This window comes from Taeniopygia guttata, chromosome 4A (assembly GCF_048771995.1).
Source record: "Taeniopygia guttata chromosome 4A, bTaeGut7.mat, whole genome shotgun sequence".
Taxonomy (NCBI): Eukaryota; Metazoa; Chordata; class Aves; order Passeriformes; family Estrildidae; genus Taeniopygia; species Taeniopygia guttata.
Window position 1 is genome coordinate 6,638,947 of NC_133029.1, and position 14,200 is coordinate 6,653,146.

At 40.7% G+C, this 14,200-nt stretch overlaps 1 protein-coding gene and 1 non-coding gene across 3 annotated transcripts; both read left to right on the plus strand.

Annotated features, from left to right (window-relative positions):
- Window positions 1-1,848: 1,848 nt before the first annotated feature.
- Window positions 1,849-10,278, plus strand: LOC100227536 (PABIR family member 2). 2 transcript variants are annotated; one of them, XM_030272525.4, is made up of 10 exons: window positions 1,849-2,295; window positions 2,610-2,688; window positions 3,976-4,032; window positions 4,415-4,458; window positions 4,539-4,593; window positions 4,815-4,916; window positions 6,204-6,292; window positions 6,824-6,888; window positions 8,880-8,976; window positions 9,998-10,278. In XM_030272525.4, exons 1-10 carry the CDS (start codon window positions 2,180-2,182, stop codon window positions 10,146-10,148), a joined length of 855 nt encoding a protein of 284 aa, XP_030128385.1. In that variant the 5' UTR covers window positions 1,849-2,179; the 3' UTR covers window positions 10,149-10,278. The 2 variants fall into 2 exon arrangements, with proteins under 2 accessions (XP_030128385.1, XP_072785174.1); XM_072929073.1 differs by lacking the exon at window positions 9,998-10,278 and adding an exon at window positions 9,058-9,266.
- LOC115495295 (small nucleolar RNA U109) lies at window positions 9,775-9,918 on the plus strand. Its single transcript, XR_003960491.4, has one exon. It is a non-coding gene; the product is annotated as a small nucleolar RNA U109 (small nucleolar RNA).
- Window positions 10,279-14,200: the final 3,922 nt, after the last annotated feature.

The window sequence follows — 14,200 nt, forward strand, 5'->3', positions numbered from 1 at the left end:
TATTCCCATTAAAGTTCAGTTTGGCTACAGTAAATCCTGGTCAGACAGCAGGATGATGTGCCTGGCACTGGAAAATTTGAGAACATGGAGCAGATGGTTTTGAGCTCTCAGCTACATTTTGGATATTGTTGACTTTTTCCTTAACAGTATCTTTGTACATGGCATTGGAAGCTGTTTGCTGCCCTTAGTGGTAAGGACATAATATAATAACTCCACAATAAAAATAAATAGCAAAATCCACATAGTTTAGTGCTGTAGTCAGATCCTGCAGGTGGCTTTCGTATTAAGAGAACCAGCATATTTGTGAGTAGATTTCCATTCAGAGCTAGAAGTTTTGCTAGGAACTTTCACCTGAATTACTTTTTAGGCAATTCTAGCCATGGGAAATGAAGGTACAGAAGCTGTTCCAAGCTGTGAAATGCTTGTGCTGAAGCACCAGACAAGGATTTTGGTGCAGGTTCTGTAAAAGTGTCGCATTGGTTTTAGAGAATGGCAGCAGCAAAAGGTGGTTGACAGTATATTCCTTTCACAGCTGCAGATCCTAATTTTTCTACTGAATCATACTGGTCATAATTATTAGAAATTAATCAAAAATATTTAGATATTTCATTCTCCGTCTTTGCAGGAGATGGCAATTCTGTGTCACCTCACAGACGGTTATCATTACCAGCTGTGATAGGCCATAGTGTAAGGGGCACAGGACTGTGAAAGGTATTTCTCCTCTGCAATAATACAAGATAAGGATTTTTTCCTCTGTGTTTTTAAATATAAATACACATCAAAAAATCCCATAAATATTTAAAATGTAATCTTGTAGGTCTTTTAACTCAACTCCATGCATCTTTGTGCATTTCAGCACAAAGCTCTTCATTAATATGATCATTTCAGTGAAAGAAATGTAAGCATCAAAGCAGTTAATGAGACACAGAGTCCCCAAATATAGAAAAGCTGAATGTGCTTGAGTCAGTCTTGATTAACAAAAAAATACAAGGAGGTACCATAATAAATATTAAGGTACAGAAACAAGAGTTCTTATCAGTTATCTAGAAGCATCTACCCTCAATAATTTTAAAGTAAGAGAATAATTCATCTAGCCATGTTCCCAACTGAGGTAGTTGAAATATTGAAAAACACAAACTTTTCTATCTTAACAGTTTCAACACCTAGCACTCTGGCGAAAGAACTGTTTTACCCCGGGAGAAAATGAAGAGCTTTTACAATTTGGTGCTGGGTAAGACCCTGAAGCCCCCGCACATAAGAGACAAGTATGCTTTCTGCAACTGTTGTTGCAGAAAAATAAAAATACTGTAAAGTAAGCACAAACTTTGATCACTTAGAGTGGGTTTGCCCAAGTCAGTCCCAAACCTTTATACTGTCAAGAACTAGGATCACGTCTCATAACGAGTTTTACACCAGACTTCTGAACGCTGAGCGTACTCTCATTGCAATCAAAGCCCTGGTACAGGCTAGAGCCGCTAGGGAAGGCTGGGGAGAACACTGAGAAAGCCTGCGGGACTTAGATCGGAGTGGGCCTAACCTTGAAGAAAGCTGTAAAACCTTTTTCCCACTAAAACGGGGAAAAGCCGCCGCGTTTGTGGCGGGGCGGGACTCGAACTCGGATCCTCCCGCAGGTCACGGCCCGGCCGCGCCCCGCGGCGCGCGCGTCCTAGCGACCGTTGCGGCGTTTCAAACACACACGCGCTCCTCCCACGGCCAATCAGCGCGCGCCCCGGCCCCGGGGGCTGTCGGGAGCGTTCCCGCCGCCGAAGCGGTGCCGGGGTGCGGAGGCACCGCGCATGCGCTGTGCGAGGCGGGCGGCGCTGCCTGCGCCCCGATCCCCGCGCATGCGCAGTGCGCGGCGGCGGGCGCGGAGCGCGGTCGGCACCGAGGGAAGCGCCGGGATCAGCGGGAGCAGCGGGATCAGCGGGAGCGCTCCCTCCGCCACCGCGGCCAGCGGCACCGCCTGCAGCCGCTGGAGGAATTGGCCGCCCCCGGGCCGCCCCCGGGATGCGGCGCTGCTGCGGCCGCCCCCCCCGCCGGGCCCGGCGCGCCCCCGGGCTGAGCCCGCGGCGCCGCCCGCGGGGCCTGTAGGGCCGGGGCGGCGGCGGCCCCGGGAGCCGCGGCGGCCGCCGGCAGTGAATGGGCGCCGCGGCGGGGCGGAGGAGCCGGAGCCGCCGCGATGGCTCAGGAGAAGATGGAGCTGGACCTGGAGCTGCCGCCGGGGAGCGCCGCGGCCCCGGGCGACGGCGGCGGCCTGAGGCGGTCGAACAGCGCCCCGCTCATCCACGGGCTCAGGTGAGGGGCCCGGGGGGCTCCCGGCCCTGGGGCCGCCGCTGCCCGCCGGCCTCGCCGGGGTCTGGGCCAGCCCGGTGCTCCCTCAGCGGCCTGTGGATCGTGTCCCTTGTCCCGCGGGGCCACCAGTGCCCCGTTGTCCCCACTCGCTTCAGGGAAGGTGCTCGCCGCGCTCCCGGCGACAGCAGTGCTCCTGTTCGAATAAAACTATGTTTTCAACACTCTGGAGGCTGCAGCGTGTGTCACAGCGCTGTGGAGCTTTAAGTAAAGCGCACCCAAAAACGCTGTTCTCAAGACTTTGTTTTCTCCCCCTGCAGTGACAACTCCCAGGTGTTTCAGCCTTACGTGTTGCGGACTCGCAGGAACAGCACAACAGTTATGAGCCGTCATGGAATGGTGAGGAATCCTAAGCATGTCATGTTTCCACACAGCAAGGAATAATTGGAGTAGAGAAATGAAGTTAAACTTGATTTGTATTTGCACTAAATATCCTAGCAAGCTTCCAAGCTGCAGAATAAGCATTTTTTCACCTCTAACTGCAACCTATAATGGAATAATACTGATGTGTTGACTGTCCCCAAGAAGACGAGCAGTCTATGTTTTATATGACTCTCCATATTAAGTCCAGTTTTGAAGTTAATTTAAGCCTGTATTAGAAGAGTAGAATGCTATTAGAATTAAGTGTCTTGAAAGGATGTTTTACTTTGTTCTGAAAATGGATAGGGTCACAGCTCTTTGTTGACCTGTTTGACATAATGCTCTTTTTTTGCAAAGGCAGAACACTAGACCTCAGAAAATCACTGAAAGAAGGGGAATTTATTTGTTGTTCTCTGTTTTAAGTCTGGTAGTGTACACTTCTGCAGTTGTTTAACTTTTCAAAGATGTTGCATTTCTTTTTTTCTACCCTCTCCTCATCAGGTGAGGGATTTATGCACTCCTTCCCCTGAAATTTTTGTGTCCTGTCTGAGGATAGTGAATATTAAATATTGCTTTTCTCAAAACCTTAAAATCCTGACATAAGTTTCTTCTATGTCTTCTGTTCAGGAAAGGTGTCAGGGATTTTTAATTCAAAGTCTTCTGTTGTGAGACTTCTTAGGAATCCAGAATTTTGGAGCGCGTCAGTAGGTGTGACATTGGACACACGGCCATCCTGAGTGGGAACTGTTGGCCCATTTATATGTGGTGTTGGAGATCCAAAGGAGTTAGGTGCATAAAATTGCACACAGTTGAAAACTTGCAGAAATTAAGCTTTGGGGAGTGTTGTTCAAGACTGAGTTGAAGCACTGAGATTTCTCATTTACAATAGCCAGCAGGTTGAGTAAGGTGTCCTACAGGAGTTTGTCATATCCTGGGCAGTGGGGAATGGTGTAACAATCACAGTTTCATTTGTAGTATCTCCCTTGTCTAAATGGCATCTGTAACTATTTGTGTACTTGAGATGTTGAGCAGAATCTGCCTGCAAGTCAGATCCGTGCCACTTGCTGAGCAATACAAGGAATTTGTAAGTGGTAAAACAAGTCTTTTCTCTTGAAGGTCAGTGTTTGCTTTTTTGCAACATTGTTTGAGTCATCCACATGTAGCTGTGCAGCTCATTTTGAGCTCCCTAAGAATGTAGTTGATGGTAATAATGTGCCTGCAAATTGTGTGTGATTTAGTCATTGTGGCTGTCACTTTTTTTTCTAGTTTTTGTCATCATCTCCTATTCGTATTCCTAGCAGCCGACTTCATCAAATCAGACGGGTGAGTGGAGTTTTTATCTGTGTATTCAGTAACAGAATGAACAGTACTGTATGATATTGAAGTACTTGCACAGTGAGGGTTTCTTTCCTACTGAGTATTTCAAGTACTAAAGAAAAGTACTAAAAGTACTGTTTCTTAAGATTTAATTTCAACAAGGAAGTGCCCATGCAAGGCTTATTGTTGTGTTTAAGCTACCTTGCATTTTAGAAGTATTTAATTTAAGAGAAGCAGAGAGCTGGGCTGGTGGCTGTCCTGTCTGTCTGTGTGGTGGTTCTGCTGTTCATATTTCAATCTTGATGGCAAATGGAATCACAAGTGTTATTTCAAGTACCTGTGATGAATCAGATGTTATGGGAAAACTTAGGATGTTTATCTCTTGCAGGAGGAAGGAGTGGATTTAATGAACAGAGAAGCAGCACATGAAAGGTGAGTGTTACTGAATAAATATGATAAAATAGCCAGAGTTATCCTCTTTGTAGCTACTGATGGGGTTTTTTGTATTCTAGGGAAGTGCAGACAGCAATGCAGATAAGCCAGTCATGGGAGGAAAGCTTGAGCCTGGTAATCTTTTTATAGATGTTTCCTATTTAATTCCACTTTTACACTCAAATGACAAATTTAAGGGAAAGAGAGGTATTAACTGTGAAAATAAATTAAGAAGAATTTAAGCCCATCTGCTGTAGCTACTTGGTGCATTTGACCCAATGACTTTCCATTAGAAGGTTGTGCCTTGGATTTCAAGGTCCCGTGCCAGTGTTAAGTCTGAAACCTTGTATTCACAGAGCGACAATGACTTGGACAAGTCTGAGAAATCTTTTTCCCCAAAGAGAATAGACTTCATTCCAGTTTCGCCTGCACCTTCGCCTACAAGAGGAATAGGAAAGGTAGGATAAATGAAATACCAGGCTGAGACAATATTTCAGAAGTCTAGACCAAACTGAGCTGTCAAGATCTGCAACTTCACAGATTGTTCCATAGTTTAAAAAAAACCTGAACAAGCACCAAAAAAGCCAAATCCATATTTTGTTGGTTTCTTAGAATCAAATTGTTGCCATCTGGGAGCCTGCAGAGTTTAAGCAGTGAAACACTGGATGTTTTCAGTTACTGATGTTTGTGCAGTGTTCAAGTGGGTTGGGGTTCTGCTTCTAGGGAAGCTGGAAGAGATCATGAAAATAGTCATGGACAGGATCTCCAGGTGCAGAAGTGGGGGAATTTTGGGGAAGAAGCATCAAAATTAGACTGCAAATCTGTATGGTGAGGGATGAAAATTGTGTCCATCATTTATGGAAAGGAAAGCACAAATACACTCTGAAGGAGAACTTGGGTGTATTGAACTTGTACTGAATACTGGTGGCAGATGCCAGAGAGAGAGCTGGATGTTAAACTCCTTTTCCAGTGAGGATTGGAAAAATGAAATGTAGCACAGAGAAACTGGCACCTGGGTTTGAAGATGGGCTGCTTGACCTTGTTGGCACCCTCTTGTGTGATTCTGCTTTTGTACAAAACAGGAGCAATCTGTGTGCTCCCACCAGAGCAATGTAACAATGGCTGTTACATCGGTGCATGTAACAGCCATGTATGAGTGCTGGGTAAATGTGTGCCTGGGAAAACACTGATGCTGGCAGCTGGTTCTGTACCTTTGGAATTCTGACTATAAAGCACTAGCAGATAACTTGACAGAAAGATTTTTGTGTTTAGCTAGAAGCATTCATGGGCTAAACTCAAATTAGCTGCAGAATCACAGAGCTACACATTCAGTTTTACTCTGGAATATTGTGTTCATGTCAGATGTATTTTGAGTAAACTCAGCTTGTTTGTTTAAAAAGCCCCTTGAAAGAAGTAAATCCTGAGTACTGTACTGCTGTTTCTAAATGTAATGACAGAAACAATTATCTTATTTAGAGAACAGTGTCTATTTCAATTTTATTTCTTTTGTGGGTTTCAATTTTAGCTTAATCTGAGCAGAATTGCATGGGCCAGTATGTTTTTGTAAGTTAAGTTCTAATACTTGTAATATTATATTTGATGCTCTGTGTAATCTGTTGCTAGCTTTTCTTTAAGAATAAAAAGGGAATAGAAGCGGGGAGTGTTTGTCTTGGAGGGTGGAGTGTAACATCTGAATATTTTAAAGGAAATTCTAAGCTATCTTCATCTGAACTTTCTTCCTGCAGCAATGTTTTTCACCATCATTGCAAATGTTTGTGAGCAGTAATGGATTACCTCCGAGCCCTATTCCCAGTCCAACAAGGCGATTCTGCAAGTAAGTAATGAGTGCCTGTTGTGCTACCATTGGAATTAAAGCCAAAGATTAATTCAAGTTGATGTTAAGGCATTAAAAGAGACTTCAGTTTTACAACTACCGAAGTATTGCCTCATAAAAATGCTCTGAAAGTTCATCCTTTACCAATGGGAGCTTTATGTGTGTGCTCTTAGGGAGCACGTGTCAGCTTTAAACTAGACTTGGTGACCTGGGGGGAAGTCCTCAGGTATTTCAAATTAACTTTGTCAGCAGATTAGTTTTATATAAATATGCTGCAAAATTTAGAAAAGAATTGAAATGAGGATGTGATTCACTAAGGGAAGGAGAAAACCTTAGAAAATCTTCTACAACTTCGTGTGGCAGATAATCTGCTCTAATAGGCCGCCCTTATTTCTTATCTGTGTATTTAGATTCCATAAGAATTCCAGTTGTGCAGGAAGAACTTTGAAGAATGCTTCATATGCTGTGGTTGTGTTGATTTGATGCAAATTGGAACCTTTACAGGCCTGACTCTCAGTATTCTCTCTTCAGCAGGAGGAGTCAAAGTCCAATCAACTGTATCAGGCCCAGTGTTCTTGGCCCCATTAAAAGAAAAGGTACGTGTATTTACCTTACCAGATGTTTTAATGTGGATGTAGTTTCCTAGCTGGATACACTTTTTGTTATTCTGTAATACAATGCACTAGTATCCATAGTGAACTGGAATTTGCCAGGCATAACTCAAAAATACAACATAAAGTAACTAATCTAAAACACAGGAATAAAAAAATTAATAAACAGCTACTGCTTGACAGTGGCAAACATTGTTATACATCAAATTAAATGTCAGAGCTTACAAATGTTCATAACATTCCTACAAGCACCACCAAACAGTGCACACCCTTCAGATCATCTTAGGAATGTTGCTTATCATGCAGTATCTTCTAAACTTAGTACTGAATGTTTGTTTTCACTCTAAAAGTTCAGAAGGTGAGTGTTTACAGAAATGGAATAGATCAGTATCCTCTCTTCCTGAAGGAGGAAAATGCATTCTTTCCTGGAACTGTTCCATACTGGAGATCTTCAAGTAACATCCTCAAACAAATCTCCACAGTAAAACTGTAAAAATTAGATATTCCTAAAGTGTGCCTTTAGCTATGTATATCCTTTCTGCTTTTAACTTAGGCATTCTTAACTGGACCAAAAATGTCCTTTTATTGTACAAGGCTTACATTTAGGCTTTGAGAAAAGTTACTGGTTTTGTTATGCCTTTTGAAATTTTTTGTAATAGTGCTTGTCCTGTCAGATAAAGAGCATTGTCTAACTGATACTGATTTGACAGAGGAGAGAGACCAGTTTTCTCATAAATGTCAGTTCTATCTTCGCTTTTATTTTCTGTGAATTTTAGAAGCACTAAAAATGAACAAAAGTGTATTAAGCTAAATGATCAGTAAGGAATAAATATCCACACTTACACTTTACACAAATTGTAAAAGCAGTGCAGGAGAGAGAAGCCTTTCCTCACCAAATCCATGTGCTTCCATGGAGCATCTTTTACGAAGTGGAGATATGAGTTTTCCTTTCCTAACTTGAAATATCAAGGAACTTTCAAAATGCTGCTTAATTTTGAAACATCTAATCCATTTTAATGAACTTACTTTCTTTTCCTAAATACATAGTCCTGTTTTTTTCTGAATTTTAGCTGTAGATTTAGAGTAGGAGAAGGAAAGACATGAACTGAAGAACTTTTCACTGCCATACTGGTGGACTCTGCAATGTATTGTAGCAGTGCAGATTTGTCTTTGTGAAATTTAAGGGGCAAAAGTGTTACCTAAGTTGGTGTTTTGTTAATTTTTTGCAAGACCAAATACTTTATAAATGTTTTTTGCACATTCTGCTTGAGAGGGTATTTTTTAAAATTTCCAAGTTCATGGTATTTTCAAATGTGTGTTGTAGAGCAGCTATTAGTGAGACAGCTCATTCTCACTGCAGATTATACTAAACAGATTACATTAATTCTCCCCATCATATTTAATCTCTTAATGTCTGTAGATGGTTACAGGTACAAAGACAGTCTGATCCATAATGAGTAAGTGGAAATGCTTCCACATTTTAATGTGGAATTTATTCTATTCAGCTTTCCTATAAAAATGTACCCATGCATCAGAATCTATTGTACAGGGGAGGGTGAAACTGAACCCAGCTGTAATTCTTATTTTCATAATCACTAACAATTTTAAACTTCCTATTTTGGCTTATATCAGTTGCCTGATCCCAGCTGTTTACTTAAAACTAAGTCATGGTAATTAGTTTGCTTTAGATTATTTTGTCTGATTGCAGTACAAGTAACAAGTTTTATGTCTTTGAGATCTTTGTAGCCCCTCAGATACTGCTGAAGTTTTACCTTAGGATGGACTGGATGGTCTAACAAGAGCTGTCATCAAATTGATGTCTTAGCCAGGTGTTTGGTTGGCTGAATTAGAGAACTGGTGTTACAAATTCAACCTTGGAGTGTTTGTAGGTCAAACCTGTCTTTTACAGCAGACAAATATTAAGTGGATATTGCAGAGACTCAAGTGAGTTTGATTATTTGCACTGTTTTCCTTAGGTGAAATGGAAACTGAAAGTCAGCCAAAGAGACTTTTCCAAGGAACAACCAACATGCTTTCTCCAGATGTTACACATCTGACAGATCTCAGCTCATGGTAAAGTATTTCATGTGCCCTGAAATGCCAAAACAAGGAATGAGTATTTACCACAAGCTTTCTAGTTTTTTTTTTTCCTAGGAAAAAAAACTTCATGTGTATCTTGTGGATGGGTATTCATGGAAGCTATCCTGTGGTAGGGTCCTGTGACAATGCTCCTTCTCCTTTGATCAATTCTTCCTGAACAGACTCTAGCCTTGATTTTGGGTATCAAAGCTTTTACACTGCATATAATTGTTAGAAATCCCTGTTGATTTGTAAGCAAAGTTACTTTGATTCATCGTTACAGTGTGTTGTAGGCAATGGTCATAGAGAGTCTGTGGCTCTTCACTGAATACTTGGGAAATGTGTGTGGCTACTTAATTGTTCTTGTCCCTGAGTTCACGATTTTTAGTGTTATCTTTATTACAATCATAAAATACCAAGGGTTTTTTTTAATTGAGTCCGATATTAAGTATTCAAAAATATCAGCTGTTATTACTTTAATTTCAGTTTACCTACAGACTTGAAACTGCCTAGATGGTTTTTGCCATGTTGCTTCCCCCTAAATTGTAAAAGCATCCATTTATGTGCCCTCTGGGGTCTTGTATCTAGACTTCAAAATCCAAACACAGGAATTCTGTGAGAAAAATAAGTCTCAATCTTGCTTTGAATAGTGTTAAAGAGCACACCAGCTAACTAATGGCATCTTTGCTGCATTGCTGATTAATTTATTATTTTTCCTTTGTTATAAGCTTTTATACTTACTTGTTGTCACCTCCTTTCTATATCTGATTAAAATCACTTTCATAATTTATTCTGCATGTTAAAAAAACCCAATAATTCTGCTCTTCATTCCCGTGAGGAGCATGAATATCTCTAACATGCTACAGAAAACAAGGAGTTTTCAGGGCTGCCAGTCTTGCAGTAAAGACTGAGTGGTAGTATAGGTCTCCTACAAGTCCTGTCCAGGGGTGAAGCATGTCAGCTTTGTTCAGAGCCTCGTGCCCCTGCACTAAAGGACCTTTTTCCCTTTCCCCAGCCTGTCCTCGGATATTCTGGACGGGAGTAGCAGCAGTGTTGGCTCTTCCTCTGATTCCCTGACGAAAGGCAGCATCACCACGGAGTCTCCAGTGACGTGCTCCAACTCCTGCTCCTCCTTCATTCTGATGGATGACTTCTCACCCAAGTGACTTTACCAAGTCCTGAGTCAGTGTCTGGCTGTGCTGTCCCCTTCCTGTACACTCGTACAGAGAAATGAACTCTGATCCTTGAACCATTCATGTGAGGTTTATTAAAAGGAAAAAATTGTTGTTACTGTAATCCTTGGCTACTTTCCAGTGATTTTTTTTTTTTATTTATCCATTTAATGGACATTGTAGACCATATTAATGTCTGGTTTTGCGAATTTATTTTTTAAACAAGATGTCTGCTGATATTATACTAACTTTTGCTTTCAGGAACTTGCATACACTTTTTGATTCCAGGAATAGGTATTTACCTATTAGTGTTGCAATTTTTAGGAATGTACTTCTATCATTATGGTCGCTATGTCTAGGGAAATAACTTGGTTTGGAAGGATTTGAAAATACTAATTTATTCTCTGGCACTTCTACTATTGAGTAAAATTACTCTTGCTTTTTTTTTTTTTTCTTCAGTCACTAGCCTGAAATTCCTTTATGGAAGGGAGAAAAAAATATTTTATTTCCTTAGTGCTGCTAGTCATTTTTATGAATTCATTTACAGAAGACCACATTGAGTGTGGAAATCTCACTCTATTATATTAAACTAAAAACCCCACAGCAAAATAACTAATGACTGTCACTTTTGCCATCAATGAAGAAATAATAATACTCTGCAAGCAATTAAATTAGCTGCATAGTTCTCTTCCCAGAACATTTGTCCTACAGATTGTATGAAATAAGGTTATTATTCAGCAAGATTTGGCCAGGAAAAATTAAACCACACCTCGATAGAAGACATACAGTGCAGATAACTAAGTTAATTAAACTACTGTGTAGGAGAACCATGTATGGCACCATCGATGTCTCCTGTGGCATTGAGGTCATAAGTATTTTTGTGCCTTAGGGGACATTGTTACAAAATTATGGAATGTAAACCAGAGGGGTGGGTGGGGAAAGTCCTTTGTGTACAGCTTGTTTATAGAGTGCTTACCCAAGTCTGTCAGGGGTGCTGCTTCCCTTTGTGTTCCTTTCCGAGGTGTGGAGGTGCTGGGGGCAGCCCCAGCTCTGAGGGGCAGCCAAGTTTGCAGCTGCTCGGGGCAGAGCTTGTCCCTTTCTTGGTCATGAGCAGAGCAAACAGCTCAGCAAACATTGGATTCCGAAGGAAAGGCTTTGGATTGGGTACAAGCTCTGCAAATTGCTTGGTGAAGGAGTTCTCTTTGAGCTATGAGTAGTCTTGATACAGTACCTTGGTCACTCTGAGGTAGGAACAGATATTTTACTTTTTAAAGACTATAACGGGGCAAAATAAATCCGTTTGTAATCTACTGTGTTATGCTATTTATTATTTATAACTCTGTAAAAAGTCTGTGGTGATGAATTATAGTATTTTTTTATGATTGAATAAGTTTTTTATGTTCAGTAATTGCTGGCTGGTTTGTATTTAATATACGCAACGTTGTCTGCCAGAATCATAAGCTTCCATTTTTGAATGTTTGTAACATAAATGCTTTTGTTACCTAAAAGTACAACTTGTGATCTTTCTGAAAGAAAATAGCACTGAATTTAAATTAAGATTATGTGCTTTAGATGTGAGCACAATCTCTGGCAATACTGTCTGGCTAAAAGGGCGGGGGAGAACCGTAGTTTTTTCTGTTCTGAAGAAGCCGTTGGGTATCCAGAAGACATGTACATACCAGATTATTTTTAAAAGTGTTTCCATTAAATTGTAAGAAGTACCAGAATGGGCCAACAGTGGCACTATTATTTGTATGATCATTTCCATATGTGGAACATTAGTTCCCTACTTCAAATAAATGTGCATATTGTAAAATATTGTCCATTGGTGCCATTTTTAAATGAGCTCTACAGTATTGAATGTTAATTTCGTTTGTATATGCACAGTGCTATTTCTTGAATTTTTGATGTCTTAAGTAGTTTAATTATTTTTTTTATTCATGCCTGTATCTTCTCTGCCTTCTTGATGCTTAAAGAAGGCTGCTTTTCCATTTGCAGAATATTGATAAAGTCTGTGATTAAATCCAGCCCCGTTACCTGTGCCCCGCTTCCCTTCTACTGTGCTTTTACTGGTACTGTGATTTGGAAATCTGAACGAGGGGTGGCAGGAGGGGGAAACCTATTGCATGCTTTCTTAAACCTGAGAAGAGCATAGCTATTGCTTAATTTTGGCTGATTTACCTGTACAGTTGATGTATTCCAGATTTGTTTGTTAGTGGAGAGTCCTATCTGAGTGCTGGCGTCTGTAAACATTCAAATGTAAGCTGCATAAAGCGAGCGCACAAATAGTCACTCTTGTTACGGCAGTTTTTTTGTAGTGTTCTGGCTATGCCCCACTCTTGGAAGGTCTTGTAAAAGACATTGCTCTTTTATAAAATATATCCATACTGCATACACTCGCTGTGTCTGTTGTTTGAGAACGAATGGATGTTGCTGTGCGACAGGCCCGAGGCAGGCCAGGTTCTCTTTCACATTCCTAACACAACTTGCTCATTTTGAAACAAAGTTTTCTAACATGCTGATTACCTGTACTTGCAGTTCACTGCGTTTGAGTTGCCACTGCTTAGAGGGTTCATTGATACTGTAGCATACTCTAAACTGACTTTTAAAAGTTGCATTTCTGGTTTTGTTACCTGCCTTGTCCGAGGGAATTCCACGCCAGTTTGGAAAGAAGGCCAGCTGGTGCTGGTAGTCAGCTTTAATGTATAACTATTGGCATTTAACAACTGTTTTTTATGACTTCATCAGACTTATTGCTGCTGAATTGCCATGATGAGTGTCTGAGAATTCCTGTCTTTCCCCCACTTCCTTCTTTTTATAAGGGATCGTTAGTGCATATCTTTTGCTGAGAATCACAGTGATGAGTTACCTTTAATGTAATAGTTGAGAACTAAGTTAAAATACCTGTGTAATTCAAGCAGCATTTTCGATGGACTATTTTTAATATGTTAATTAGCACAGCATTACAGCAATGGTCATTGTACAGCTCATTGACCAGCACTGCCTTTAGATCATATCCAGAGCATGCTGAATCCTCATTTCATGGGCTTAAAATGCTGGAAGGATTTTACCAATGGTTAAGAAAAATGTGTGTGTCAGCTGTGGAACTCTGTGTGTTTTGATAATATCAAGTGTTCTGCATCAGGAAATGGATCACAGTGTGCATGTTTCATTCTCCTTCATTGAATTTCAAATTGGGGGATCATGGGCCCAAAAGCCAGTATTTAAGGGGCTGTTTTTCTGACTGTATGTGATTAAATACGTTCTCCTACAATGGAAGTAATTAAACTGTCAGTGGGTGAGGATGTAAATCTGAGTCCTGCAGACTTTATTGGAAAACTCATTCTTGAAAGGCTCGAGGAACTCTATACTGCATAAAAACACTGAGGTGGGATTTTTAAAAAATTATTTTGTAAGTCATGATAGAAATAGAGAACTAATTTTAACAATTCAAAATGCTAAAAATATTTTAAATGCAAGGCTTTAGCTTGGCATATTTCTCCAGGCAGGTCCATGTTGGGGTTGTTTGCTCAAGGTGGAACTTGAGCAGGCTCATGCAGATTTGGAACTGAAGTTGTGGTGCACAAACACAATAGACTGGTCCAATGAAATTATTTTTTGCAAATATTCACATTCTTATCTGTAGACCCTGCTAATATGTTATGTGACAACGAAGATGAGAACTCTTTTTCCTGGAATGAATTTCATTAGCATGTAATTTTCCTGGTAACTTCATAATAAAAAAGCTTTGCATTAACATGAGTTCAAAAATTTAATGAAGTCATAGGCCTATTGCATTTGCTTTTTTGGAGTAAAGGCCAAGGAATATTTTCAGAGATATACAAACTGCCCCTTGTATTCCAAGTCTATTACATGAATGGCAGCTGTCCACAGTAGATGGAAAGTATCTTTGCCTATCTTTGAGTATTTTAGTCTCTCTTGAGGTAAATTCTCAGTGTAAGATGGGTCACTGAAGGTACCAGAAGACTCAGTGAAAAGGAAGTAGTGACTTGCTCCCCTAACTATAAATTAAGAGTCTTAGCATT